The sequence below is a fragment of the Lithobates pipiens genome, unplaced genomic scaffold, assembly GCF_037356315.1.
Source record: "Lithobates pipiens isolate NorthernLeopardFrog02 unplaced genomic scaffold, aLitPip1_a1.2 Scaffold_23, whole genome shotgun sequence".
Classification (NCBI taxonomy): domain Eukaryota; kingdom Metazoa; phylum Chordata; class Amphibia; order Anura; family Ranidae; genus Lithobates; species Lithobates pipiens.
Window position 1 is genome coordinate 98,807,645 of NW_027507785.1, and position 26,929 is coordinate 98,834,573.

Genomic DNA, 26,929 nt, shown 5'->3' on the forward strand with positions numbered 1-26,929 from the left:
CAACTCAACACCAAGTTCACTATATGGACCCCTAATATATTTGAACATGTTAATCATATCCCCCCTTAATCTCCTCTTCTCAAGAGTGAATAAATTTAGTTCCTCTAAACATGGCATGTCCCAGAAGATTGCAGGAAGAGAGAGGGGGTGGAGACAACTTCAAAAACTGGGAGCGGGTACCTTTCAAAACTTGATGCAAGCAGCTTGCTATGAGGGCACCCGAGCTGAGCTGTTGCTCCGTGTGTCCATTCAGACATCGAGCCCTGGCTCAATCCTGCCCCCTCTCTCTCCTCATTGGCTCACTGACTTTGATTGACAGCAGCCGATGGCCAATCAGGAGGGCGACGACTTTGCTGCACACAGAAAGTTTTTAATCCTAATGCATAGAGTACATTAAGATACAACTTTCTGCCTTTACAAACACTTTAAAGCGGCGCTTCCCCTTTTGGGTTTTAATTTTCGCTTTAGGTGTACTTTCAGATGGGCAGTTGACGTGTAATAGTACAACCAGGGAGGGCTGTATACATGCAGCTGAAACTTTTTTAACTGGGGATGCAGAGTTTGACAGGCGGCACTCGCAGTCGCGATGGAGTCCTGCAATGCAAATTGCCGTTTGGCAGTTTAATAACAATAGTGAAAAAAATAGCAACACGCTTTCAGGAGGCAGCTGTAGCACCTCCTGATCGCCTGTCAAGTTTGCTATACTGACCTGTGAAATGCGACCCACTGGGCAATGGCAAATCCAAAACTGTACAGTTATCTTTTTTTTTTATACCAAAGACGTAGCAGAATACATTGTGGCAAAAATGTTCCAAGATTTTTTTTTTTTTTTTTTTATAAGTACCAATTTTATTCATTTTTAATTTCTCATAAAATAAAATAGGAAAAAACAATAGTATTAAACGGTGGACGTTACTCAGGGCTGTCAACAGGCAGGAAAAAGGCAAACAAAAATCGAGGATACTCAAATAATACAACCATCACAGCAGACCCCCGCAGTTCATCATCATAAAGGTATACTGGGGCATTTAATAACCAAACTATATAAACATCTTCAGAAAGATCCACACCAGATTATTTCTAGTGCAAAATAAAAACATACTGCAAAAGCAAAGTAGTTGTAACCAGTTATTTGCAAAGGGCCCTGGTAGGCATCCAACCATAAGGGTACAAAAAAAAGAGACAAGTGCAGAAGAAAAAAGGTCGACATTTGATTTTTTACATTTTTTTTATTGGATATTTTTTATAGCAGAAAGTAAAAAAACATAATACTTTCTAAGGTTAGTTCTGTTCCAATGACAGCTGTCTATCATGCCTTGTACACACGGTCGGACATTCCGACCTCAAAATCCATCTGATTTTTTCCAACGGATTTTGTCCGAAACTGGTGTCCCATACACTCGGTCAGACAAAGTTGTCGGAAAACCTGATCGTTCGGAAGGTGATCACGTTTGTTGCGTACGACGGGACTACGTAGAGTCTAGTAGCCAATAGCTTTGGTCTCGTAATTTGATCTGAGCCTGCGTGGCGCTTTGTCCGTCGGAATTCTCTACAAACGATCGAAAAAGTCCAATCGGATTTTTCTGGCTGAAAACTTTAGATCCTGCTCTCAATTTTTTTCCGTCGGAATTTCCGACGGGAAAAGTCCGATAGAGCCCACACACGCTCGGATTTTCCGACAATATAATCCGATCCGACCTTTTCCGTCTGAATTTCCGACCGTGTGTGCAGCCAGGGAAGTAGGTGAAGGGAAATGCCTCCAATGGGACCCAGATAAAAAAAATATAAGGGTTTTCTTTCTGTATCCAGAACAAAAATCAAAGTTTGGCTTTAGCTATATCTTAATGTCTCTGCCCTTGTAGTAAATCTGCCCTCCCTAGTTTTGTGGGAATTCCCTTATTGGCCACTGAGATATTTATTTACTGGTGGAAGTGTTGCTTGTAGCTTAGCACCAGGCGTGAGGCTTAGGCTAGGTTTCCACTAATGCAACTTTTTATGCGATTTGGGACTGAAAAGTCATATTAAAAGGCGTACCCCATGATTTCCAATGAGTACCGTTCATGTCTGTGCAACTTCAAGATGCAGCGACTTCAAAGTAGTACCTGCACTACTTTGGTCCCACTTTGATGCGACTTGAGGTCCATAGGCCTCCAGAATACACGGGCATTGCTTCAAGTCGCTGCAATTTCGCGCGACTTTGGGGACGCAATAGTGGAAACATAGCCTTAGCCTTGAGGACGCATAACTTACTAACAAAGTGAAACCAGGATCAGAGGTGCACACAGAAGTGGCCTTTTTCGGTAACATCCTGTGATATCTGCTCTTAGAGCTCTTTCATATAGGTGTTGAATTCCAAAGCAGTCTTTAGGCTTCATTCACACTTGTACGACTCCAAAGATGTGTCGACTTGTGAGTATATACAAGTCAAATCACCAGCGCTCAATAGACTGGATGTACTAGGAATGGTTGAGCAGTATAAGGGAAAAACCATAATAAAAATGATGTCCTGGGTGTTGATGGGCTAATACTGAAGGTACATGTAAGGGGCGCCAAAAACCATGCCAAGGAGAGATAGATAACTGTTGTCCAAAGAGTCCAGCTGGGACACGCCAGTGCACCCAGATGGCATCACTGTGACAGGGTGCATGCGCACAAAACGTGTCATCATGGCAACAAAATGGCCTGCGTTCCATGCTGGTCCTTGAGACGTCCATCTTGACTCCACACTTTGTCATATTGTCATCTCACAGTAATGCCATCCGAGTGCGCCGGTATGTTCCTGGACTCTTTGGACGACCATTATCCATCTCTCCTTGGTATGGTTAATGGCGCCCTTACCCTCAGATTGTATCCTATTAGCCCATCAACACCCAGGACATCGGTGTGGTATCGTTGGCCTTTACCTATGATTTTACTATGTGGAAAATAAACTGATCTGATCTGTTTTTATTATGTTTTTTACCTTATTGCTCATCCATCCCCAGTATATCCAGTCTATTGAGCGCTGGTGATTTGACTTGTATATACTCAAAAGTTGACACATCTTTGGAGTCGTACAAGTGTGAATGAAACCTAAAGACTGCTTTGGAATTCAACACCTATATGAAAGAGCTCTAAGAGCAGATATCACAGGATGTATATATTTGTGCTGCATCTTCCATATGTGCATACCTTTATATATCCCCCCCTCCCATTTTGCTTGACAGCAACCAGATCCACAGCTCTTAGCGCTTTGGACACGGTGTCTTGTTCTAACTTTGGAATGCAACGTTGATGCAACTTTGGACAGGTGCGACTTGGATACGACTTTGGCTTTGACCAGTGATAACGGACAACTGTTGCATTGTAAAACATTCATATACGACTTTCATGCAACTTTTGGGGGTTAACATGGAAGTCTACACAAGGGAGACATGCCCTTGGTACTACTAATAAACGACTCTTTTTTTTTCATACAATATTGACAAATTTTTTCATTTTGCTGCCTAAAATCCCCACTCTGGGGGAACCGTTCTCCCTTGTGTTGCATTTTCGGGGTGAGCAGCATTCTTCCATCTCTCGTTGTGTCTTTTTTTTGCAACATGGAAGTCTGCGGCCCTCAGGTTGCTTGAAAGTCAGACCAGTAGTGCATGAACTACTTTGAAGTCGTTGCAACTTTAAGTTACACATATATGAATGGTATCATTGGAGAACACGGGGAATGACTTGTCATGCAAGTTTGATATCCAAAGTTGCATGACAACAATCTGAGAGTAAGGCACCCTTATCCTCAGATTGGATCCTATTAGCCCATCAACTCAGGAAAAGTGTGAATGGAGCCTTAAAGCACATTAAAAAAACCCATAGGGTTCATTTACACTGCTTCGGCTTCAACACACATTAAAGAACCTACCGCTTCAACATGCTTTTATGATGTTTTTTTGATGCTTTAGTGGGGCTTCGATGAAGCGTTAGTGATGCTCCAGTGAGGCTTCAATGATACTTCGGTGAAGCTTCGGTAATGCTTTGCTGATGCTCTTTTGAAGCTTTGTCGAAGCTTGATTGGTGCACTGTGTGTGGATGTCTAATACCTGAAATTTCTCCAAAACAAAGCGTGGCTAAAGCTGAATTAAAGCCTCTCAAAAGCTTTAAGCGCGTCAAACGAACTTTGCCATAGACTTCTATGGAGGCTTTGAAGAAGCTTTGAAGCACCACTAAAGGGACATGGTGTATCATTTTTAAAGTAAAGCAAACGCTAGGTGTAAACAGGACTGTAAGCTAACCATTTTATTTAGTGACGGGAGCTTTGACTGGTGTTCAGAGAGCTTTAAATTGGTTGTAAACCCTTACAAACCACTTTGATCTACAGGTAAGCCTAGATTAAGGCTTACCTGTAGGTCCAAGAAATATCTCCTAAACCTACATGGTTTAGGAGATATTTACTAAAAGACAGCGACAGCTGTCTATGGCGCATGCGCCGCAGACAGCGGCGCGCAGGCGCACTATCGCCGTTAGCAGCATGCCGCTGCTAACGCCGATATGCCGTTAGTGGCGGCTCCCGTGTGCTTGCGTGGGAGTGACGTCATCGCTGCTCTGGCGCTGTGAGTGGCCAGAGCAGCGATACCCGGAAGAAGATGGACGCTCCGGACTACAGGGGACAGCGGTGACATCTCTGGCTCCTGTGTCAGCTAAGTGACACATAATGGGCTACTATGCGATGCATAGTAGCCCATTATGCTTTACCTTTGCAGGGAGACAAAGAGGAAGTAAACCCATCAGAGTTTACTTCCTCTTTAACAAGCCTTGTTTTGAAGCAAGTGTAAACTAGCCCATAGGGTTATTTGGTGTTTTGGACATGTTGCAGAAGCATTCAAGTCTCGTCAGCAACTCTCCTCAAAGGCCCTGTGAGATGTGCTTTTTTATTTTTTTCAAAGGCTAAGATGGGAAATTATCACTTTTGATGGTTTGACATACAGTGCCTGGCGAAAGTATTCGGCCCCCTTGAACTTTTCAACCCTTTGCCACATTTCAGGCTTCAAACATAAAGATATAAAATTTTTATTTTTTGTGAAGAATCACCAACAAGTGGGACACAATTGTGAAGTGGAACGAAATCTATTGGATTTTTGAAACTTTTTTAACTAATAAAAAAATGAAAAGTGGGGCGTGCAAAATTATTCAGCCCCCTTGCATTAATACTTTGTAGAGCCACATTTTGCTGCGATTACAGCTGCAAGTCGCTTGGGGTATGTCTCTCTCAGTTTTGCACATCGAGAGACTGAAATTCTTGCCCATTCTTCCTTGCAAAACAGCTCGAGCTCAGTGAGGTTGGATGGAGAGCGTTTGTGAACAGCAGTTTTCAGCTCTTTCCACGGATTCTCGATTGGATTCAGGTCTGGACTTTGACTTGGCCTTTCTAACACCTGGATACGTTTATTTGTGAACCATTCCTTTGTAGATTTTGCTGTATGTTTGGGATCATTGTCTTGTTGGAAGATAAATCTCCGTCCCAGTTTCAGGTCTTTTGCAGACTCCAACAGGTTTTCATCCAGAATGGTCCTGTATTTGGCTGCATCCATCTTCCCCTCAATTTTAACCATCTTCCCTGTCCCTGCTGAAGAAAAGAAGGCCCAAACCATGATGCTGCCACCACCATGTTTGACAGTGGGGATGGTGTGTTGAGGGTGATGAGCTGTGTTGCTTTTACGCCAAACATATCGTTTTGCATTGTGGGCAAAAAGTTTGATTTTGGTTTCATCTGACCAGAGCACCTTCTTCCACATGTTTGGTGTGTCTCCCAGGTGGCTTGTGGCAAACTTTAGATGAGACTTTTTATGGATATCTTTGAGAAATGGCTTTCTTCTTGCCACTCTTCCATAAAGGCCAGATTTGTGCAGTGTACGACTGATTGTTGTCCTATGGACAGACTCTCCCACCTTAGCTGTAGTTCTCTGCAGTTCATCCAGAGTGATCATGGGCCTCTTGGCTGCATCTCTCATCAGTCTTCTCCTTGTCTGAGCTGAAAGTTTAGAGGGACGGCCAGGTCTTGGTAGATTTGCAGTGGTCTGATACTACTTCCATTTCAAAATGATCGCTTGCACGGTGCTCCTTGGGATGTTTAAAGCTTGGGAAATCTTTTTGTATCCAAATCCGGCTTTAAACTTCTCCACAACAGTATTATGGACCTGCCTGGTGTGTTCCTTGGTCTTCATGATGCTCTCTGCGCTTTCAACAGAACCCTGAGACTATCACAGAGCAGGTGAATTTATACAGAGACTTGATTACACACAGGTGGATTCTATTTATCACCATCAGTCATTTAGGACAACATTGGATCATTCAGAGATCCTCGCTGAACTTCTGGAGTGAGTTTGCTGCACTGAAAGTAAAGGGGCCGAATAATTTTGCACGCACCACTTTTCAGTTTTTTATTTGCTAAAAAAGTTTAAATTGTCCAATAGATTTCGTTCCACTTCACAATTGTGTCCCACTTGTTGGCGATTCTTCACAAAAAATTAAAATGTTATAGCTTTATGTTTGAAGCCTGAAATGTGGCAAAAGGTTGAAAAGTTCAAAGGGGCCGAATACTTTCGCCAGGCACTGTAGGTGCATTCAGGTTCACTGTGGTACGACAAACGCTCCGACATTGGGAGCTCGTGTCGCAAGACATGTGAAAATCAATGATTCCCTATGAGAACCGTCTTAATTGGCTCGACACAAGTTGGTCCGACTTTGAAAAAGGTTAACTTTGGTCCTACTTCAGACCATTGAATATCATTAAAGTTGGATGAAAATAGGATCCTTGTCCTAACCATCCGACTTGTGACATCCAACATGGTGATTACAGCAGCAGAAAAAGGAATTTTATGTCACACTGGGATCGTTGATTGGTCAAAGGACAAGTCATACTAGCAGAAAGTTGGATCAAAGTGGTATCCTGTTCATTCAAGTTGGTTGGATGTAGGACCATGTAGGACTGATGTAGGACTGATGTTGCAGAGCAAAGTAGGGTGACAGTCGTGTAGTATCAGTGTGAACCCAGCCTCAAAGTATGCTTTAATAGAAGTCAATGGAGGCAGTTGCAAAGTGTCAATGCCTGCCGGACTCTACAGGCAGCATTATTTTTTCCTCACTGCAAGGCAGTACTAATGGTGGAGTGTGTACACCTCCATCTGCTTCCTATTTTAACCATTTTTGAGTTCCCCACCCACCTATTTTCAACACATATGTGAAAGGTTCACCTAAAAAGGGCCAATTTTCTCAAAATTTAAAATGACACTCTACCATAATACGTGTAATTATGTAAAAAAATCTCCTTGGGGAATCATTCATTTTGCTTTTATTGTGTGATACATACTGCAAAAATTAGGAAACTGTTGCAAAAAAAAAGCCTGGGGTTCTTCTAGCATTTAATGAGTTCATTATACATTCATATGAGTCCCTCATTTCCATATATTTAATGACGATCCCAATCTTCTGTATACGGTTCCTGGAAAACCTTAGTTTGTGTGCCTCCTGGCTCTATGTTACCATGTCTATTAAAACCTCATTTTGAGTTCATTTGCTGCTCTGATCTCTGATTAACACACTCCTTGATGCACCGTGGGACCAGACAAACAAACATGGTGGGGGTTTCTAACAAGAGAAAAACAATGACCTATCCTTGCTATGTTTCCATAATTCTCAGTGTTGGCTGAAGTGTAGGTATCACCTATGAAGACTTGGTGCAACATATTCATCTGAATGTATCTATGATTGTGTTAGGGCAGCACAGTGGTATAGTGGGTAGCACTCTCACCTAGCAGTAAAAAGGGTCGCTGGTTCAAATCCCAACCATGACACTACCTGCCTGGAGTTTGCATGTTCTCCCTGTGCCTGCGTGGGTTTCCTCCGGGTACTCCGGTTTCCTCCCACACTTTAAAAACATGCAGGTAGGTTAATTGGCTTCTGTCCAAAATTGGCCCTAGTATATGAATTGGGACCTAGGTTAGTGGGCTCCTTGAGGGTAGGGGACTGATGTGAGTGTGCAATGTACAGGGATAGGGACAATTGTTGACACTCACTCAGGTTGAACTGGATGGACTGGTGTCTTTATTCAACCTAACTAACTATGAATCTAACTATGAATCTATGGAAGAAATTTTACAATGGCAAGGCTTGACGTTCACTGAAATACAAATATAAAGCACCTCATTCCAGGGTTATTGGAGCAAATGGAACAAAGGATGGGACACGAAACAAACTAAAGAAAAATACGTTGAAATAAAATTTTCTAAATTTATTATATATTTAAAACAGTCATATTTTTTAAATACATAACCTAAGAAAATGGCTCATAAACTTGTTTAAAGCAGCATAGTCTTGAATCCTGACATATTTCGCCCTATCTATTGGGCTTCCTCAAGGGGATGCTATCCGCATGGGGGTACCATCCTTCTGATAAAATAGAGTATACAAACATGATACTGTAATTAGTACACAATATATTTTTCATATATAGTTATACAAATCATTTACATTTTATTTACATATCATTTAGTTCATTGAAATGTAAATGATTTGTATAACTATATGTGAAAAATGTATTGTGTACTAATTACAATATCACGTTTGTATACTCTATTTTAACAGAAGGCTGATACCCCTTGCGGATAGCATCCCCTGAGGAAGCTCAATACATAAAGGAAACATGTCGGGATTCAACACTATGCCGCTTTAAACAAGTTTATGAGCTATAGCCTTCGCTTTATGCTTGTCTTTTAAAAATATAATGTTTTAAATATATAATACATTTTGGTTTGTTTCTTGCACCGCTATAGTCCCATCCTTTGTTTGCTGGAATATGAATAGTTCTCCCTTTTCTGCACACCTTCCTTAGCACCCTTTCACACTAGGGCATTTTAGCGCTAGAAATAGCACCTGTAAAGTGCCTGAAAACTGCCTCCCACGCTGCCCAAGTGCCTGAGTGCTTTTACACTGGGGTGGCGTGCTTGCGGGACATTATAAAAAGTCCCGCAAGCAGCATCTTTGGGACAGTTTGGTAAAGCTTTATACAGAGCTCCCAAAATGCCCTGCCCATTGAAATGAATGTGCAGCGATTCTGAAGCATCCCAAAACACGGGCTCTAGTGGGGGTTAAAAGCGCCCCACTTGCGGCCGAAAAGCGCCACTTAAGCACTCAGGTGGCTCCAGTATGAAAGTAGCCTTAAAGCGGATGCAGATGACCTTAGATACCTGTGTAAGCCATACACAGAGCAAATTTCTTTCCTGCAATTACAGGTTGCAAGAAAGAAATTCGCTTGATTCCCTCATCAACATAGACAGTGTTGATGGGCAAAGCCCTCCACCACTGAGCCATTGTATTGAGAAGACAGTGATTATAGCAAGTGGCTAGACCACCTGCTACCGATAATCGTATCTAAAATTCGGCAGGCTGGTTGTACCCATGTTGATCAATTAATCAACTTGGGTACATTCAGCCTGCCCATACATGGTTCGAATCTCTGCTGGTTCAGCAGGAATCGTCCATGGCTGGCCCTAATATCCAATTAAGAACTGACCCCAAAGTCAAAACATAGCTGGTTATGATACTATGCTCCCACCAGGAGACTGCAAAACAGAAGCAGTGAGATTGCAGGAAAGTTTTACTAGTTTTAAAGTGGAGGCCCACCCTAAAGTGGACCTTCCGCTCATTGGAATCCTCCCCCCTCCGGCGCCACAATTGGCACCTTTCAGGGGGGAGGGGGGTGCAGGTACCTGTACAGTACAGGTATCTGCACCCACTTCCGGCTTAGATTCTGCAGAAGGTACGCCTCTTTCCGCAGAATCTACGCTGCCTGCTCGGAAACACACGGATCCCAGAGACAGCGGAGACCATCCTTATTGCGCAGCGCGACTTGCGCATGCGCAGTAGAGAACCGGGAAATTAAGCCGAAAGGCTCCACTTCCTGATTCCCATACCCAAGATGGCGGCGGCAGCACCCGAGAGACGATCGAGAGATCGGCTTCGGGTGCCGACATCGCGGGCGCGCTGGGCGGGTAAGTGTCACTATTTTAAAAGTCAGCAGCTGCAGTATTTGTAGCTGCTGGCTTTAAAAAAAAAAAAAAAAAACGGCGGACTCCCGCTTTAACTAAGGTTACAGCTTCATTTCTCGGCTGCAGTAACACGGCACTGCCACTGAATGAAACCTGACCCTGACCACTTCTTAAAGCGGAACTACAGTACACTCAGTCTATCTGAACACCACATATAAAAATCGGTATTTAAAGGGGTTGTAAAATCTTGTTTAAAAATATAAAAATAAATAACAAACATATCTATACTTACCTGCTCTGTGCAATAGCTCAGATTGGTTGGCAGCACTGCCCCCTAGCATTTCTAGCTGTGGCCATCGTGGGTAAGAGTAGATGATTCATGTAGCATTTACTTCCTGAAATCCATCTGCGCTTAGCTCAAGCAGGAGGGTGTACTTTTCTGAGAAAGCCCCTTCTCCCCACCTGGAGACTTCTGGGATGTATGACATCATTTGCCTAAGCCTGGAAACCAGGAAGTATTTAAAGAAATGTAAACAAAAAACAAAAAAGTTTAACCACTTTAAGACTGTCCACTGCACATATAGTGCGGCAGGGTGGCGCTATTGTGCGAAACTACGTACCTGTACATTGTTTCATGCAATAGATACTGAGGCGTGCATGGGTCCATCGGACTTGATGTCCGCCCGCCACCTGCGATCACTGCACAGGGAGGTAAACAACCTACTTGCCTATCTGTTTAGTAAGGCAGGCCATACATGATTTGAATTTGGCTGGTTCAGCAGGAACCGGTCGAGATTTGAACCTTGTATGGGCAGGCTGAATGTACCAAGTTGATGAATCAATCAACTTGGGTATAACCAGCATGCCAGGTTTTACCTGCGTTAATTGCTAGCGATGGCTATAGCAGTTAGCAATAATCACTTTTGTCTCCTGGCAATGACCCGGCAGGAGGGATTCCCATATTAACACTGTGTGGATGTATAGCCGATCTAAGGCTAGCAGCATAAGGATTAAAAGTAGTCAATGTTGATTGAGAGAGAGAGAAGTTCCACTAATTGTGTGTCTGTTTACAGTAAAAATCCATCTCATCCCCACTAATAAATTGGCCTGATTATCTTTCTAACTGCTCATTTAGAACAGCCTTGCTCTGCGGCATAATTGATCAAATTAATACAGAGTAAAAACAGATATTAGTTTTACTGCCTTCATAAAATAAGTCATTATGCTTGTTAAGGGGTCCATTCACACATGGGGCTATAATACTGCCGCTCTGAAAAGCAATCCTCAGTGGATCGATTTTCAGAGGGCACTTTGGAAGGAAGTCAGAGGGTGATATGTTGATTTTGTCAGTGCGTACGTTAACCCTTAAATTGGCAACCCATCGCACTGCATTGTGGGGCAATTGCAGTGCAGCCCCATTCATTTGAATGGCACCACCTGCCAAAAGCAACACATGCTTAGAATAAAAAGATCCCGATTTTCGTGACGTAAAATCTTTCACATTATACAATAAAAATGGGCTAACTTTACTGGTTAGTTTTTTTTTATTATTCAATTAATTTTTTTTAAAGCGCAACTCCACCCTAAAGTGGAACTTCCGCTTATCGGATTCCTCCCCCCCTCCTGTGCCCTTTCAGGGGGGAGGGGGCTGCAGATACCTGTATAATACAGGTATTTGCACCCACTTCTGGGCATAGATAGCCACAGAATCTGCGGGTATTTATGCCATTTCCTGTCACTTCCCCGCTGTCTGCTGGGAAACACACGGCTCCCAGAGACAGCAAGGACTGTCCGTGTTGCGCAGCGCGACTCGTGCATGTGCAGTAGGGAACCGAGAAGTGAAGCTGCAAGGCTTCACTTCCTGATTCCCATACTGAAGATGGTGGCGGCAGATGCCGAGAGCCGAGCGACAGGTCGGCTTCGGGTGCCGACATCGTGGGCACGCTGGACAGGTGAGTCCATTAGGGCTGAAACAACTAATCGATTATGAAATTAATCGATTACTATTTTCATAATCGATTATTCGGCCAGTAACAAAATGGGCTTAAAAAAAAACGAAAAAGAGCCCTTTATAGTACAAAGAGCAAATAATCGCTACTGTAAATATTACTTTCACAGTTCTACAGTAAAAAAATTAACCCCTTACAGTAGTGATTATTATTGCTTTTTTTTTCTACTATAAAGGGCTAATTTTAGTTTTTGTTAACCACGTTATGTTACTAAAGATGGTTCACATCTATTTGTTTATTGGTGCTTTTTGCAGAAATGCACTACAGTTCATTTACATGGTTTCCTATGGGACACGTTCACATCTGAAAGGGTCAGGGACTTTTAACACACAATGGTGCTTTATTGGTTCAATATACTTCAATGGAGAAGCTGCAGAAAAGCATGTAATGCATTTTTGCAGCAATTTTTGTTTTTTAATCTGCCCAAAAAAATTAAAAAAATGCAAATTGCAGTAAAATCACGTGCGCAAAAATCAAAATGTACAGAAAAAAGCACTGCAGAAACAGATAAAAAGCAAACTGTATAGGTGTGTACTGAGCCTTATGCTGGCCACATGGATCAATTTTCAGATGAGAATATTTAGACAAAAAATCTTTGTAAATTCGCTGAATGAAAGAATTTTGTTTGAAATTTTCACTTGTTTTTAACATTGTTATTAAAATGAATAATTTCTGAATGAAAACCACATCCACTGTCTGAAAATTCCTTTGACTAAGAATTTTTCTATTATTTCCAAATGTTCCCGTCACTGTGGTTGAAAATGAACATCAGTTTGACACACTTTTTTTTTTTTAAGGTTTTTAACCAATTAATCGATTAATTGAAACAATAATCGGCCAACTAATCGATTATCAAAATAATCGTTAGTTGCAGCCCTAGTGTCCATATATTAAAAGTCAGCAGCTGCAGTATTTGTAGCGGTTGACATTAAAGCGGGAGTCCACCGGGACTCCGCGTTTTTTTTTTTTTTTTTTTAAAAGCCAGCAGCTACAAATACTGCAGCTGCTGACTTTTAAATAGTGACACTTACCTGTCCAGCGCGCCCGCGATGTCGGCACCCGAAGCCGATCGCTCGCTCGGCTGCCGGGTCCCGCCGCCATCTTGGGTATGGGAATCAGGAAATGGAGCCTTTCGGCTTCATTTCCCGGTTCCCTACTGCGCATGCGCGAGCCGCGCGGCGCAATCCGGACGGTCCCCGCTGCCTCTGGGAGCTGTGTGTTTCCCAGCAGGCAGCGGGGCACTTGCTGAAGGGGGCGGGCGCTTGCGGAACGGAGGCGTAACCTACGCTCGTTCCGCAGAGCGCTAGCCCGGAAGTGGGTGCAGTTACCTGGATTATCCAGGTAACTGCACCCCCCTCCCCCCTGAAAGGTGCCGATTGTGGCGCCGGAGGGGGGGGGGGGATTCCGATGAGCGGAGGTCCATTTTAGGGTGGACCTCCGCTTTAAAAAAAAAAACAAAAAAACGGGGGAACTCTGCTTTAAGTAATTAAAAAAAAAAATGCATTTGAAACACTGCTGCGCAAATACAGTGAGACATAAAATGTTGCAACTATCACCATTTTATTCTCTAGGGTCTACCAAAAAAAAAAAAAAATATATATATATATATATATATATATATATATATATATATATATATATATATATATATATATATATATATATATATATATATATATATATATATATATATATATATATATAATGTTTCAGGGTTCTAAGTAATTTTCTAGCAAAAAAAATGATTTCAACTTGAAACCAACAAATGTCAGAAAAAGGTTTAGTGGTTAAACTTTTTTCACTTACACACAAAGTCTATTCCACTGACAACTTGTTACAATGTTTATACTTAAGTTCAACTGATAAAGAATGTTTTGATTCTTGGCAGACTGCCCAGTTTTTCTCTTTCTTTCTTTTGATGGCTGTGGCTTCAGAAGAGCAGAGAGAATTGAAACACTTTAGTCAAAATGCTATAACAATTCTTGACAGTGCAGAGAGTTCTCTGTGCAAGCTGACAGTTGTCAACCCCCCCCCCCCCCCCCAAAAAAAAACAGGCAGCCTGCAAAGTGTATCACAACATCTCTTAGGCGGAGATAAATAGAAACTTTGTAACATTTAGTTATTTTATAATTGAGATCAAAGGAATTGACTTCTGTCTGTAAATGAGGTCAGTTTAACCACTTAAATACTGATGCTGCATACACGACCAGACTTTCCGTCAGAAAAGGTCAGACTAAATAATTTCATCGGATATTCCGATCGTGTGTGGGCTTCATCTGACAACACTACAAACTGTATGATTGACGGTTCTGATATCTTATGCATTGCATTGCAAAACACTCAGTGGACACAGGGGAGACATGAGGGGTCTTGTAGACCCTGCATATCTCAATAAAGAGAACCTGTCACCTAAAAATCATCACATAGGGGTCCGTGTCCCTATGTGATGGGAAAAAAAAGTTAAGTAAAAAATTTTTTTTGCAAAAAATATAAAGTTACACCCAAGCACATAAACCCCCTCCCCTAAATTTTGAGGCCCCCCCGCACATACACACACGCATGAATCGTAAACACATGCATCGGGGCACCTACACGTGAAAACATAGGTTACGATATACATGTTACATATCGCCACGTACGCTGGAGTGAGAGCAATAATTCTAACACCAGACCTCCTCCGTAACACTAAAATGATACCTATAGGGGGCTTTTTAAGTGTTGCCTATATAAAATATAGGGTACTGAAGTTTGTCACCATTTCACAGGCGCACGTGAATTTAAGGTTGGACATGTTGGGTATCTATTTACTCGGTGCAACGTCGTCTTTTATATTTTACCAAAAATGTGGGTAATTTATTATGTTTGTTTTCCCTAAAATTCGCGTTAGTGTGTTTTTTTTTTTTTACTGAAATTTTGCGTTTCCTAGATCTTTGCAGAAATCTTGTGTGACATAAAAAATTGCAACTACCACTATTTTATTCTCTAGGGGTATCTGCTTTTAGAAAATATTTAATATTTGATATATACACCCACATTTGCAGCTATTACCTTTTGTACCACCACCCCCTCCCTTTAGAATGTAAGCTCCACGAGCAGGGCCCTCCTGTACCTTTTTGTATTGAACTGTACTGTAATTGTGTTGTCTCCCCCCCTATACATTGTAAAGCGCTGCGTAAACTGTTGGCGCTATATAAATCATGTATAATAATAATAATAATAATATTTGTGGGGGTTTTGTAATCTTCAGTCCAAAAATTATTTTTTATTTAAAGAGGAAGTAAACCCTGATGAGTTTACTTCCTCTTTCATTCCCTGCAAAGGCAAAGCATAATGGACTACTATGCATCGCATAGTAGCCCATTATGTGTCACTTACCTGACACAGGAGCCAGCGAAGTCACCGCTGTCCCCTGTAGTCCGGCGCATCCATCTTCTCGGTGGGGTCTCGCAGCTCCGCCGCTGTCATTCGGCGAAGCCGCGATGACGTCACTCCCGCGCATGCGCACGGGAGCCGACACACGCGGCAGCTCCATTGTTGGAAATGCCACGCTCAGTCGCTGTCTACGGCGCATGCGCCGCAGACAGCGGTACCTGTCTTCGGGCAAATATCTCCGTATAGGTTTAGGAGATATTTCTTGGACCTACAGGTAAGCCTTAATCTAGGCTTACCTGTAGGTTAAAGTGGTTTGTAAGGGTTTACAACCACTTTAAACGTGTGCACAAAACGCAGAAACGGCTCTGGCAGCGAAAAGGTTCAAAATGAGGATTTAATTTAAGCCTTTTTGCTAGTGATTTAAATTGTGATTTAAATCGACTTGATTTAAACCAAAACCCGCCCTGGTTTTTTATGCAGAGCTGCACCAGAATGACCATTTTCCAGTTTTAGTAAATAAGCCCCAATGTATTCTGACAGCGGAGATTCTCTGCTGCAGCTCATTCACTGCAGTCGCTGATCAAGAATAATTTCCCAACAAGCCTTTTGGACAGAAGTCGATCGATCCATCTACGACAAGCTTTGCTCTTATATAGTACGCGCTTAATAATGCAATTCTGGATTGTAACAATTGATGAAATGACAGCACTGTTTCTTGCAGCAACCAATCAAACGATCATTTTGATCAACAAACAAATGACCAAGAAGGGACGTTCTTGTTCTGCTGGACAGCCAAGTCCAGTTGTTGTTTCTCTTTGGTCTGCTGCTTACTTGTTTTTTGAAAGAGAGATTGTTGGAAACGATTGCGTCTATGATAAATCGTTAATCGTTATGTGTATGGCCTGCATGACAGGGATCTGTAAATCACAGTTTGTGTATAGCGGTTAAATGAACAACAGTTAATCAGAGGACTAACGCCGTGTTTTTTGTTTTACAGCTGTGTTGGCGTAGAGGAAGATGAAGCACCGGACATCGACATTTATCACTGTCCGAACTGTGAAAAAACTCATGGCAAGTCTACATGTGAGTGTCTATTGATTGTTCTTTGTACAAGTACAAGCAATTCAGAGATTACCCAAGTTCATAAACTGTGTACAGCAGACATTGCATGGAAACAGAAGTTTACTTTGCACATGCTGTATGAAGTAGGGCTGCTTTCACATTGCTCTGTTGCAAAAACGCTGTAAAAATGCATATGTGTTTTTGCTGCGTTTTTTATGTGTGTCCAGTGTGTTTTCTGGGTGCCTATTACCCAGCATGCACCTGTGAAACTTGAACATGCGACTCAAAAACGCACCAAAAACGCAATGCTGGTGGGTTTTTTGACATGTTTTCTATTAACCACTTTAATCGCTTGCTGATCGCTTTATGACATGTTTACTGCTACAGGGTGGCAGCAGGGCACCAGATCTTCTGTATGTGTGTATATACATACATATATATATATATATATATATATATATATATATATATATATACACACACACATTATTACTGACTTACTCCTGCAGGGGGCGTGCGCACGCCTCCGCCGGCCCGCTTCTGCTGTGATTACTCACAGCAGAAGCCGATCTGCGGGTGTCAGGCACTCGGAGTCCTCCAGCACCTGCCATTCATCCGCAATACACAGATAACTGAGATATGCCTTGTTTTACATCTCAATTCTGACAGGGGGGAAGGGATCGATCCTGTTCTCCTGCAAAGAAGGGACTAGAATCGATTCTCTACCCATAGTGAAAGCAGCAATCAGTGTACACAAAAATAGTGGCTAGTCACACAGTTAATCCTTTGATCGCCCTGGATGTTTAATCCCTTCCCAGCTAGTGTTATTAGTACAGTGACAGTGCATATTTTCAGCACTGGTCACTGTATTAGTGTTACTGGTTCCCACAAAGTGTCAGCTAGCGTCCGCTATAAGTTGCTGATCGCTGCCGTTACTAGTATAAAAAAAATAAAAATTCCATAAATGTATCCAATAGTTTGTAGATGTTATAACGTTTGTGTAAAACAATCGATATAAGCTTATTGGGATTTTCTTTTACCAAAAACATGTAGCAGAATACATATTGGCCTACATTTTTGAAGAAATTTGATTTTTTTATATATATTTGTTTATAGTATATGTTTTATTACAGAAAGTAATGTTTTTTTCAAAATTGTTGGTCTTTTTTTTGTTTATAGTGCAAAAAATAAAAAACAAAGAGGCGATCAAAGGTGATCAAAAACCACCAAAAGAAAGGCTCTATTTGTGGGAAAAAAATGGATATACATTTTATTTGGGTACAGCGTCGCATGACCACCCAATTGTCATTTAAAGCAACGCAGTGTTGTAACGCAAAAAACGGCCTGTTCATTCCGGAGGTCAAGCGGCATTGGACCAGCTCCTGTGATAGACAGCAAATTGGTCCAATGCCAGGGGCAGAGGTGGGACTATGCGTTGGAGAGCTTAGTGGAGAGTAGATGGTGGCTTGACGATTTCTGGCGGCACTCGTCCCCTTCCTTCCCCCTCTGAGGTACTCTGTCAGCGTAAAACACGCACCTGCGATTTTCCCCTTATTTTCATTCATTTTCAATGGCACCTAAATGCGGGTGTGATTCTGTCACAATTTTCCTGCTGCAATGGCAACCAACCGCATTGGCCAAAGCTTGCCGCCCAGAAATAAGTTTCTGCTCCTTTTTGAGCAACAAGCTTCTTCGCACAATGTGGTTTGTGGATTTATCATGTGACAATCACGGCAGAATCACACTTGCGTTTAGGTGCCATTGAAAATGAATGGCACTTGAACAAGCGTGGTGCGATTTGTCAGTTTTGCAGATCGTTTTGGGATCGCTGGCAGAATGGAAGCGATTCTGCCCTCGTTCCCAAATGCCCAGATGGGAACAGGCCTGAGCAGGATTCTGCAGATTTTTGCCACAGGAATTTACAGACAGCCCTATTCGTGTGTGTGAATGAGGCCTTACTGTTTAGCCCTGGCAGCACACGCTTTGTTATGTATCTATGCAAATTTTAAAGAAAAACCCCATCAGCCATCAGTTGGACATGCAAGAAAAATATAAATAGAGGGTGCACTCAGCGCAAAAATAATAAGAAACGCCCCAAAATACAAGACAAACACTGAATAACGAATGATAAAAATAAAGAAAGTGCAGCACAATATAACAATAAAATATAATCCAAATCTATTTTATCAGTTGGACATATCAGTGGGTAAAAAAAAAATACTTGTCAAGAATAACTTTAGTGTTCAGAAATCCAGCTATGTTCCCTGCTGCAGACATCATTGCATTCAGAATGAAATTTACACTTTCAGGAAATGCCAGATTGCTCAGACTCTTTATGCCAATGCCTGACACTCTCGTTGGCCTGTTTCTCATGGACTTCAGCTTGTATAAGATCAGTGTGAACAGCAAGCTTTGACAAAGCAAGTTAAGAACTTTCAACAAGCTTTGCTGAAGCTTTTAAAGTATCATTCAGCTCCAGTTTGTAAATATTGAACACCGATTATAATGGGAGTGCTGATTGACACTTTAAACAAACTGATAGCAGGCTTCAGCAGGCTTTCAGCAAGCTGCAAGAAGTTCTGTGACCCGCTAGCAGGTTGGTTTAAAGTGACAGTCAGCAGCTTATTAAGATCTGTGTTCAACATTTAGAAACGAGTTGAGTGGTATCCTAATAACTTCAACAAAACTTACTAAAATCTCTGCAAATCTTTGTCATAGCTTGCTGTTCACATTGATCTTATACAAGCTGACAGCTGTGTGAAACGGGCTGTAATGTGTTGATTGTCGGCATCACTTCGCACAACAGTCTTCAACTGAAAAATTGAAGGAGCCAGGTGTTAAATTGTCGGTTGAACAGTGCTTGTATCCAATTGGATGCAGCTTCTATTCGGGTATTCCGACAGCTGCCAGTGTTGGCTATGTGAATATAATAGCCACAACCAGAGATTCTGGTTTAGTGCTGTTTACTGTGTATAGAGGAACCTGTTTGTATTCTTTTGTTCAGCATGCTTTAGTCCCAGGCTGTATACGGTACAGGATCTCTTGCCAAGAGATGACATCATCCCATGCTCAGCTCTGCAGTGGTCAATGCAACCACAGTGGGCAATAGAGTATCTGGTAATGATAGCTAAATGACAGAAGTGGGCATAGAGCTTAAAGTGGTATTAAAGCTTTAGGCCCCTTTCACACATGCGGACAGTATGTCCGTATTTCATCCATCCGTTTGCAGATGAAATACGGACATACATGCATCCCTAAGGGATAGCGGGTGTCTGCGGATGAACATCCGCAGACACCCGCTATTGTCCGCCTCCGCTACTGTCCGATTCTGCAGACGGAGGAAAATCCAATTTTTCTATCCGTCTGCAGAATGGATCGGATGAACACGGACAGACGGGCCGTGCTCATCCTATCCCCATAGAGGAGAATGGAGAGCTGACAGGGCGGTCCCTGCACAGTGTGCCGAGACCACCCTGTCCACCGCCGGCTCAGCGGGGACAACGGAGCGATCCCCGCTGAGCGAGCGGATCATCACGGGGCGGATCATTACTGATCCGTCCCGTGTGAAAGGGGCCTTAAAATAAAATAAAAAATAACAAAGATGTCATACCTGTTCTGTGCACTGGTATTGCACAGAGCAGCCCGATCCTCCTCTTCTCGGGACCCCCATTGGCGCTCCTGGCTCCTTCCCCTTGACCAGTGCCCCTAATAGCAAGCTGCTCCAATTCCCAAAAATTTGGGACACTGTAAAATGTACATAAAAACAGAATGCAACAATTTGCAAATCTCATGAACTCATATTTTATTCACAATAGAAAACATGAAAATGTCCAAGTCCTCAGACGACCGTCCAGAGAAGCATGCACAGTGCTTCTCTGGACGGTCGCCTGAGGACTTGGAGGCCTGTAATGCTGGCTACACAGTCACTTGCTTGCTGGCAGCGGAAGAAGGCGGAGTGCCGTGGAAACCGGTAACTGCCTCACATTTTCATTTGTTAACAAAATGGAATTGATTTTCATCATAGTTTTCATCAGTGGGTGAAAATTTGGTGTACTTTTCATTTTGCTTTCGTCACGGTAAAAATGGGGACAATTTTGACGAAAACATTTTCATTGATGAAATTAACACTGACTCGAACTATGTGCTTCCTGAATCACAGCCTATAGTTTTATTCTTTGAAGTGGATGAATATTCCTCTGCAATGACTATCCTGCGTTTTAGCTTGAATGTAACAGTTAGCAAGGAAGCTAGCAATAGACCTGTCTGCTTTATTTATGTCTTGTGTGATAATGCGATGAAACATTGTCAATGACATTCTTGCTGCTGTAGAATATGTTTGCACTTTGTCGGCACATTTTCGCACTTTTTCCTTTTACAGCTCTTGCTTTGGACAGAGGCATTGTGGAAAGATCCGTTTAGACAAAACAATAAGAATAGCTCTCATTGGGGGTTATTTACGAAAAGGCAAATCCACTTTGCACTGAAAGTGCACTTGGAAGTGCAATCACTCTAAATCTAAGGGGTAGATCTGAGATGGATGGAAGCTCTGCTGATTTTATCATCCAATCATGTGCAAGCTAAGATGCTGTTTTTTATTTTCCTTGTATGTCCCCCTCGGATCTACAGCGACTTTACTTCCAAGTGCACTTGCAGTGCAAAGTGGATTTTCCTTTAGTAAATAACCCCCAATGTGACTTTGTGATTCTTAAAGCAGACCTATCACTAAGAAATATCATGGTGCTGTTTGAATTTGCCACTATGTTACACTTTAAGGCCCCTTTCACACCGAGGGCGTTTTTGCAGTCGCTATAGCGTTAGAAATAGCGCCTGCAATCCGCCCTCAAACTGCTGCTCCTTTGTCGGGGCTTTCACAACGGAGCGTTGCGCTGGCAGGACATCAGGAAAAGTCCTGTTAGCAGCTTCTTTGGAGCGGTGAAGGAGCGGTGTGTTTACCGCTCCTCCACCGCTGCTCCCCATTGAAATCAATGGGGCAGTGCTGTATTACCGCCGGCAAAACACTGCTATTGCGGTCGGTTTTAACCCTTTCTCGGCCGCTAGCGGGGGTAAAAGCGCCCCGCTAGCGGCCGAAATGCGCTGCAAATCCGACGGTAAAATGACGCTAAAAATAGTGAAAGGGGTCTTAAATTCAGCCATGTATGGATGGCCTGATGCTTTTCTATTACTTATCTATTACTTAAGAACTTAAGAACTTAAGAACTATGTAGATATTTTCTGCTTTAAAGGATAAGTTCACCATTAATAAATGCACATTGTTTTGCAGGTAAAACCAATGTGCATTTACATTTAAGCAGTTTTTAACCACTTCAATATTAGCATGATACAACCGCTTCTTTTTCAGGCCTTTTTTTTTTTTTTTTTTTAGTTCTCAGTGCTGTGATAGTTTGACCGACATTTACTGGGCATGCAACACTGTACCCAAAATTATTTTTTGGGACCGGCAGATCTTTCTTTTAATGGTACTGTATTTAATAAGCACTTTTTAAAATTCATTTTACTATATAAAGAAAAAAAAGCTAAAAATATTGAGGGAAAAACTTTTCCTTTACTTTTGCTTATAAAACATCAAATGCAAAAGCCACAACAGTACAAACACCCCATAATTACCCATTTTTTGAAAACTGTTTACATCTGTGGTCTCTGAGATTGGCCATCACAGTGATCACAAGGCAGAGAGCCACTATGGTTTTTACCCTGTGATCTCCACTGTCTAATGTCGTCAGGACCATAGGCATTGTGTGCATCAGGCACGTGCAGTAGGAGTAAAAAAAAATCTGCTCGTAACCATCCACTTACTCCTCTTGTATGGAGGTGGATAAAGTGGAACTTCACCCAAAAAGGAGATGTTCTGACCCCCCCTTTGGAATATTTTCCTCACCTGCCCACAACCTTCTAGGATACATCACAGGTCCTGGGAGTCTGCTGGAGATATTTCTTGGACCTACAGGTACGCCTTAATCTAGGCTTACCTGTAGGTCAAAGTGTGTTGTAAGGGTTTACAACCACTTTAAGCAGGCAAGTCAACCGAGTCTGAGTTAAATACAAATCTGATACAAAAACAAAAGTTTGATAAAGAATCAAAATGATGGAAGAGCAAGCTTAAAAAGTTTGATAATCTCATAAAAATTACTTTAAAGCTGAACTCTAGCCTTACCTGCAGTATTAAACAGTTATGTATTTGTGCAACAAGTCAGACAGAGACTTTTCCTGGCTGAAGGAAGTCCAACATTATCCAGCCTTATTGCCCTGGCTCGTCCTGTCATTGGAGTTCAGTTCTTTTATTTATGTGGCCATTACCTAGGGCAGCCTGTAATAACAGTCTGCCTAGGAAAGTACTGAGGCAGAGTGCTGTGATGTTCTCAGTTAGCTATGTATAGCACTCTGCTGGTCACTCCACCAGCCATGTTTTTTTTTTGCATGTTGATGGGGGAACAGTGAAGGTAAAATATAAGTAGACGTGGGGAAGCAAAGCCCTGCTCCGCACAAAGACACAGTACACAAGGCAGGGTAAGTTCGTAATGGGGATTCAGATACAGGGAGATCACAGGTAATACTGGTGACAAATTCTGTTAGCCTTTTTTTGGGACACATTTTCCACAGGTTAGGTTCTCAAACACTGTGTCAATAAAGATTAACTGCTTGCCGACCACCTAGTGTAAGAGTACAGTGGCGGAGCGGCACTGGATCACATATCTAGTACACGATCCAGCACTTCCGGGGTAGGGGGCGCACGTCGCTGCCGCTGTGATCGGTCATAGCACAAGCCAATCAGTGGGTTCCGGGCAGTGGTTGACCACCAGCACCACTGGTTGGTGAAGAGAATGACAGAACAGAGCTCTGTGACCGTAAACAATACAGAGCTCTGTCCTGTAGGGAATAAAAACGGGCACATCCCTTAGTAAAAACAGCACAAAATGAATGCACCAAGAACTCTTGGGCACACATTTAAACCCTTGATCACCCTAGATGTTAACCTCTTCCCAGCCAGTGTCATTAGTACAGTGACAGTGCATATTTTTTTAGCACTAATCACTGTATTAGTGTTGCTGGTTCCCACAAAGTCTCAAAAGTGTCAGATTGCCTGGCATACTATCACAGTTCCACTAAAGGTTGCTGATCACCGCCATTACTAGTATATAAAAAAAAAGATACAATTTCCAGTATATATATCATAGTCTGTAGACGCCATAACTTTCATGCAAACCAATCAATTTACGCTTACTGTGATTTTATTTTTAAAATTCTAAGGAAATTCGATTGTGTGATCAAATACCACCAAAAAAGCTCTATTTGTGGGACAAAAATTATATCAATTTCACTCGCGTACAGCTTTGGATTACCGTGCAATTGTCAGTTAAAGTGTTTGTTGAGCCATTTATATAAGACTATGGCAGCCCCTCTATTAGAGGCTGGCATAGCACACTATGTAAGTGGTTTTAAAAAACGAGCGTTCTAAATACCGATTTTTGAGCTGTCTTCAAGCCGGTGACATTGTGTGTATACATGTGCATGTGCATCTCATAAAATTAGAATGTCTCAAAAAAAAAAAAAAATTATTTCAGTAATTCAATTCAAAAAGTGAAGCTCATATATTTTATATAGATGCATACACACAGGGTGATATATTTCAAGCATTTATTTATTTTAATTTTGATTAATTATGGCTTATAGATAGTGAAAACCCAAAATTCAGTATCTCAAAAAATGGAATGTTACATAAGACCAATAAAAAAAAAGAAAGATTTTTAATGCAAAAATTTTGGTTTACTGAAAAGTATGCACTCAATACTTGGTTGGGGCTTCTTTTGCATGAATTACTGCATCAATGCGGCGTGGCATGGAGTCGAGCAGACTGTGGCATTTCTGAGGTGATATAGAAGCCCAGGTTGCTTTGATAGCGGCCTTCAGCTCGTCTGCATTGTTGGGTCTGGTGTCCCTCATTTTCCTCTTGACAATACCCCACATATTCTCTATGTTTAGGTTTAGGTCAGGTGAGTTTGGTGGCCACTCAAGCAAAATGATACCGTGATCATTATTAAACCAGGTATTGATACTTTTGGCTGGTGCCAAGTCACTGACTGTGGAAACTTCACACTGGACCTCATGCAAATTGGATTCTGTGCCTCTCCATTTTTCCTCTAGAGCAGTGATCATCAACCCTGTCCTCAGGGCCAACTAACAGGCCAGGTTTGCAAGATAACTGAAATTCATCACAGGTGATATAATTTGCTGCTCAGTGATTGCATTATTCTAGTCTGCATCTCCCCAAGGTAATACATAAAGCCTGGCCTGTTAGGCCGCGTACACACGCGGGGACTGTTCGCTCAACTTTGTCCGTCAAACAGTTTCAGCGGACAGTCCGCTCAAAATTAGCATGGACGGACTTGCCCACACACGACGAACGAACAGTCCGCTGAAACCGTGCGCGATGACGTGAACGGCACGTACGACGGGACGAAAAATACGACGTCCTATACACTGCAATGCAAACTTCGGCGTGTAAATCCTTTCTGAGCATGCGCGGAACTTAGTTTGACGAACAAGCCTACACACGAGGGGACTGTTCGCTGAAACAGAGTTTCAGCGGACAGTTTTTCGGAATTTCCGAAAAACTTTGTTCAGCAGACTGTCCGCTGAAACTGTCCGCTGAAAGCCCACACACGAGCGGACTGTCCACCGAAACACTGTTCAGCGGACAAAGTTGAGCGAACAGTCCCCGCGTGTGTACGCGGCCTTAGTGGGCCTTGAGGACAGGGTTGATGACCACTGCTCTAGACTCTGAGACCTTGATTTCCAAATGAAATGCAAACTTCCACAGTCGGGAAGCCCAAGTCCAAAGTCAGCGCAGCACTCTACCAAGAAATTCTAGAGGACTTCATGCTTCCCTCTGCTGACCAGCTTTGTGAAGATGCTGGTTTCATTTTCCAGCAAGACTTGGCACCTGCCCACACTACCAAAAGTACCAATACTTGGTTTAATGATCATGGTATCACTGTGCTTGATTGGCCAGCAAACTCACCTGACCTAAACCCCATAGGGCAGGGGTAGGGAACCTCAGCTCCCTACCCCTGCCATAGGGAATCTGTGGGGTATTGTCAAGAGGAAGACTAGAGACACCAGACCCAACAATGCAGACAAGCTGAAGGCCTCTATCAAATCAACCTGGACTTCTATAACACCTCAGCAGTGCCCTAAGATACTGAATTTTGGGGTTTCACTACCTGTAATACATAACCATCAAAATTAAAAGAAAAACATGCTTGAAATATCTCACTCTATGTGTAACACATCTATATAAAATATATGAGTTTCACTTTTTGAATTGAATTACTGAAATAAATGAACTTTTTGTTGATATTCTAATTCTATGAGATGCTCCTGTATATGTGCACATTTTATTTTTTGTAGGTTTGTAAATATATACGTAAACTTGTGCCTGCGTTCCCCTTTAAAAAAACCTTATAGTCAACCTCCTAGTCGCATACTCTGCCCATAGCTATGTGGGTTGATCTTGGCTTGCCATGTCTGGCACCTCTGTTGGTATATTTAAATTGAAGTAGTGGAAAGAGCGGCTTCCATCACTTGAAATGTCGGAGCAAAATAATTTAATTCCCTTCTAGACCTTTGGTGGGTCTCTCGTTCCACTCATCCAATTCTTGTAATTTCTTTTGTCTGGCCGGCCAGCTGCCACATTGGAGAGTGTGTCACTAGCAATATTATGTCATATATTTCAACGGATTATGAGAATCCGTCACAATACTTAGATTGCTTCTTTTTTTTTCTGCATACCTTTTTTTTTTTTTTATGAAAGCTTTCATAGAGTCCAAGGACATGGCTCTGCTTCCTCGGTATACACAGACTAGATTGTTGTTGCCTTCAATTGCGATTCTGATCACTCACCGGCATCACTCAGTTTATGGCAAACAATTCATTACAAACGTAATTATAATAAATGAAATATGACAAGAAGAACATTTTGAAATAGATATTTTTTTTATAGCTTTATTTCATGTCAGAGGTCTTTTTAATCCTACTAGGAATAAAAAAATCTATCTACTCTCCTGTGTTATATAGTTATATATATATATATATTATATACATACACACACTCAGAGGCCACTTTATTAGGTACACCTGTTCAATTGCTTGGTAACACAAATTTCTAATCAGCCAATCACATGGCAGCAACTCAGTGCATTTTCTACATGTGGTGAAGACAACTTGCTAAAGTTCAAAACGGGCATCAGAATGGGCAAGAAAGTGGATTTAAAGAGGAACTGCAGTCTGCTCACATAATTTGTAATAAAAACATCTTTGGCATTCTGAAGCTTCCCTCCAACCACTTTGCATACTATTTGATATATACTGTGATTCTGTACTTTCCAAATATGCTGCAGAAATCTCCCTCCACTGAATCTGGCTGCATCCATTTTAACTGTGGGCAGCTGAAGCTGC

The 26,929-nt window shown here is 42.1% G+C and overlaps 1 protein-coding gene across 4 annotated transcripts in view; it reads left to right on the forward strand.

The window, feature by feature from the left end:
• The window catches only part of PHF2 (PHD finger protein 2), a 429,233-nt gene that overhangs the window by 203,179 nt on the left and 199,125 nt on the right, over positions 1-26,929 (forward strand). For all 4 annotated transcript variants that reach the window (XM_077452101.1, XM_077452100.1, XM_077452098.1 and 1 more), the window contains exon 2: positions 16,392-16,477. In XM_077452101.1, coding sequence (XP_077308227.1) covers positions 16,392-16,477 — 86 coding nt within the window. The remainder of the gene's footprint in view (positions 1-16,391; positions 16,478-26,929) is intronic.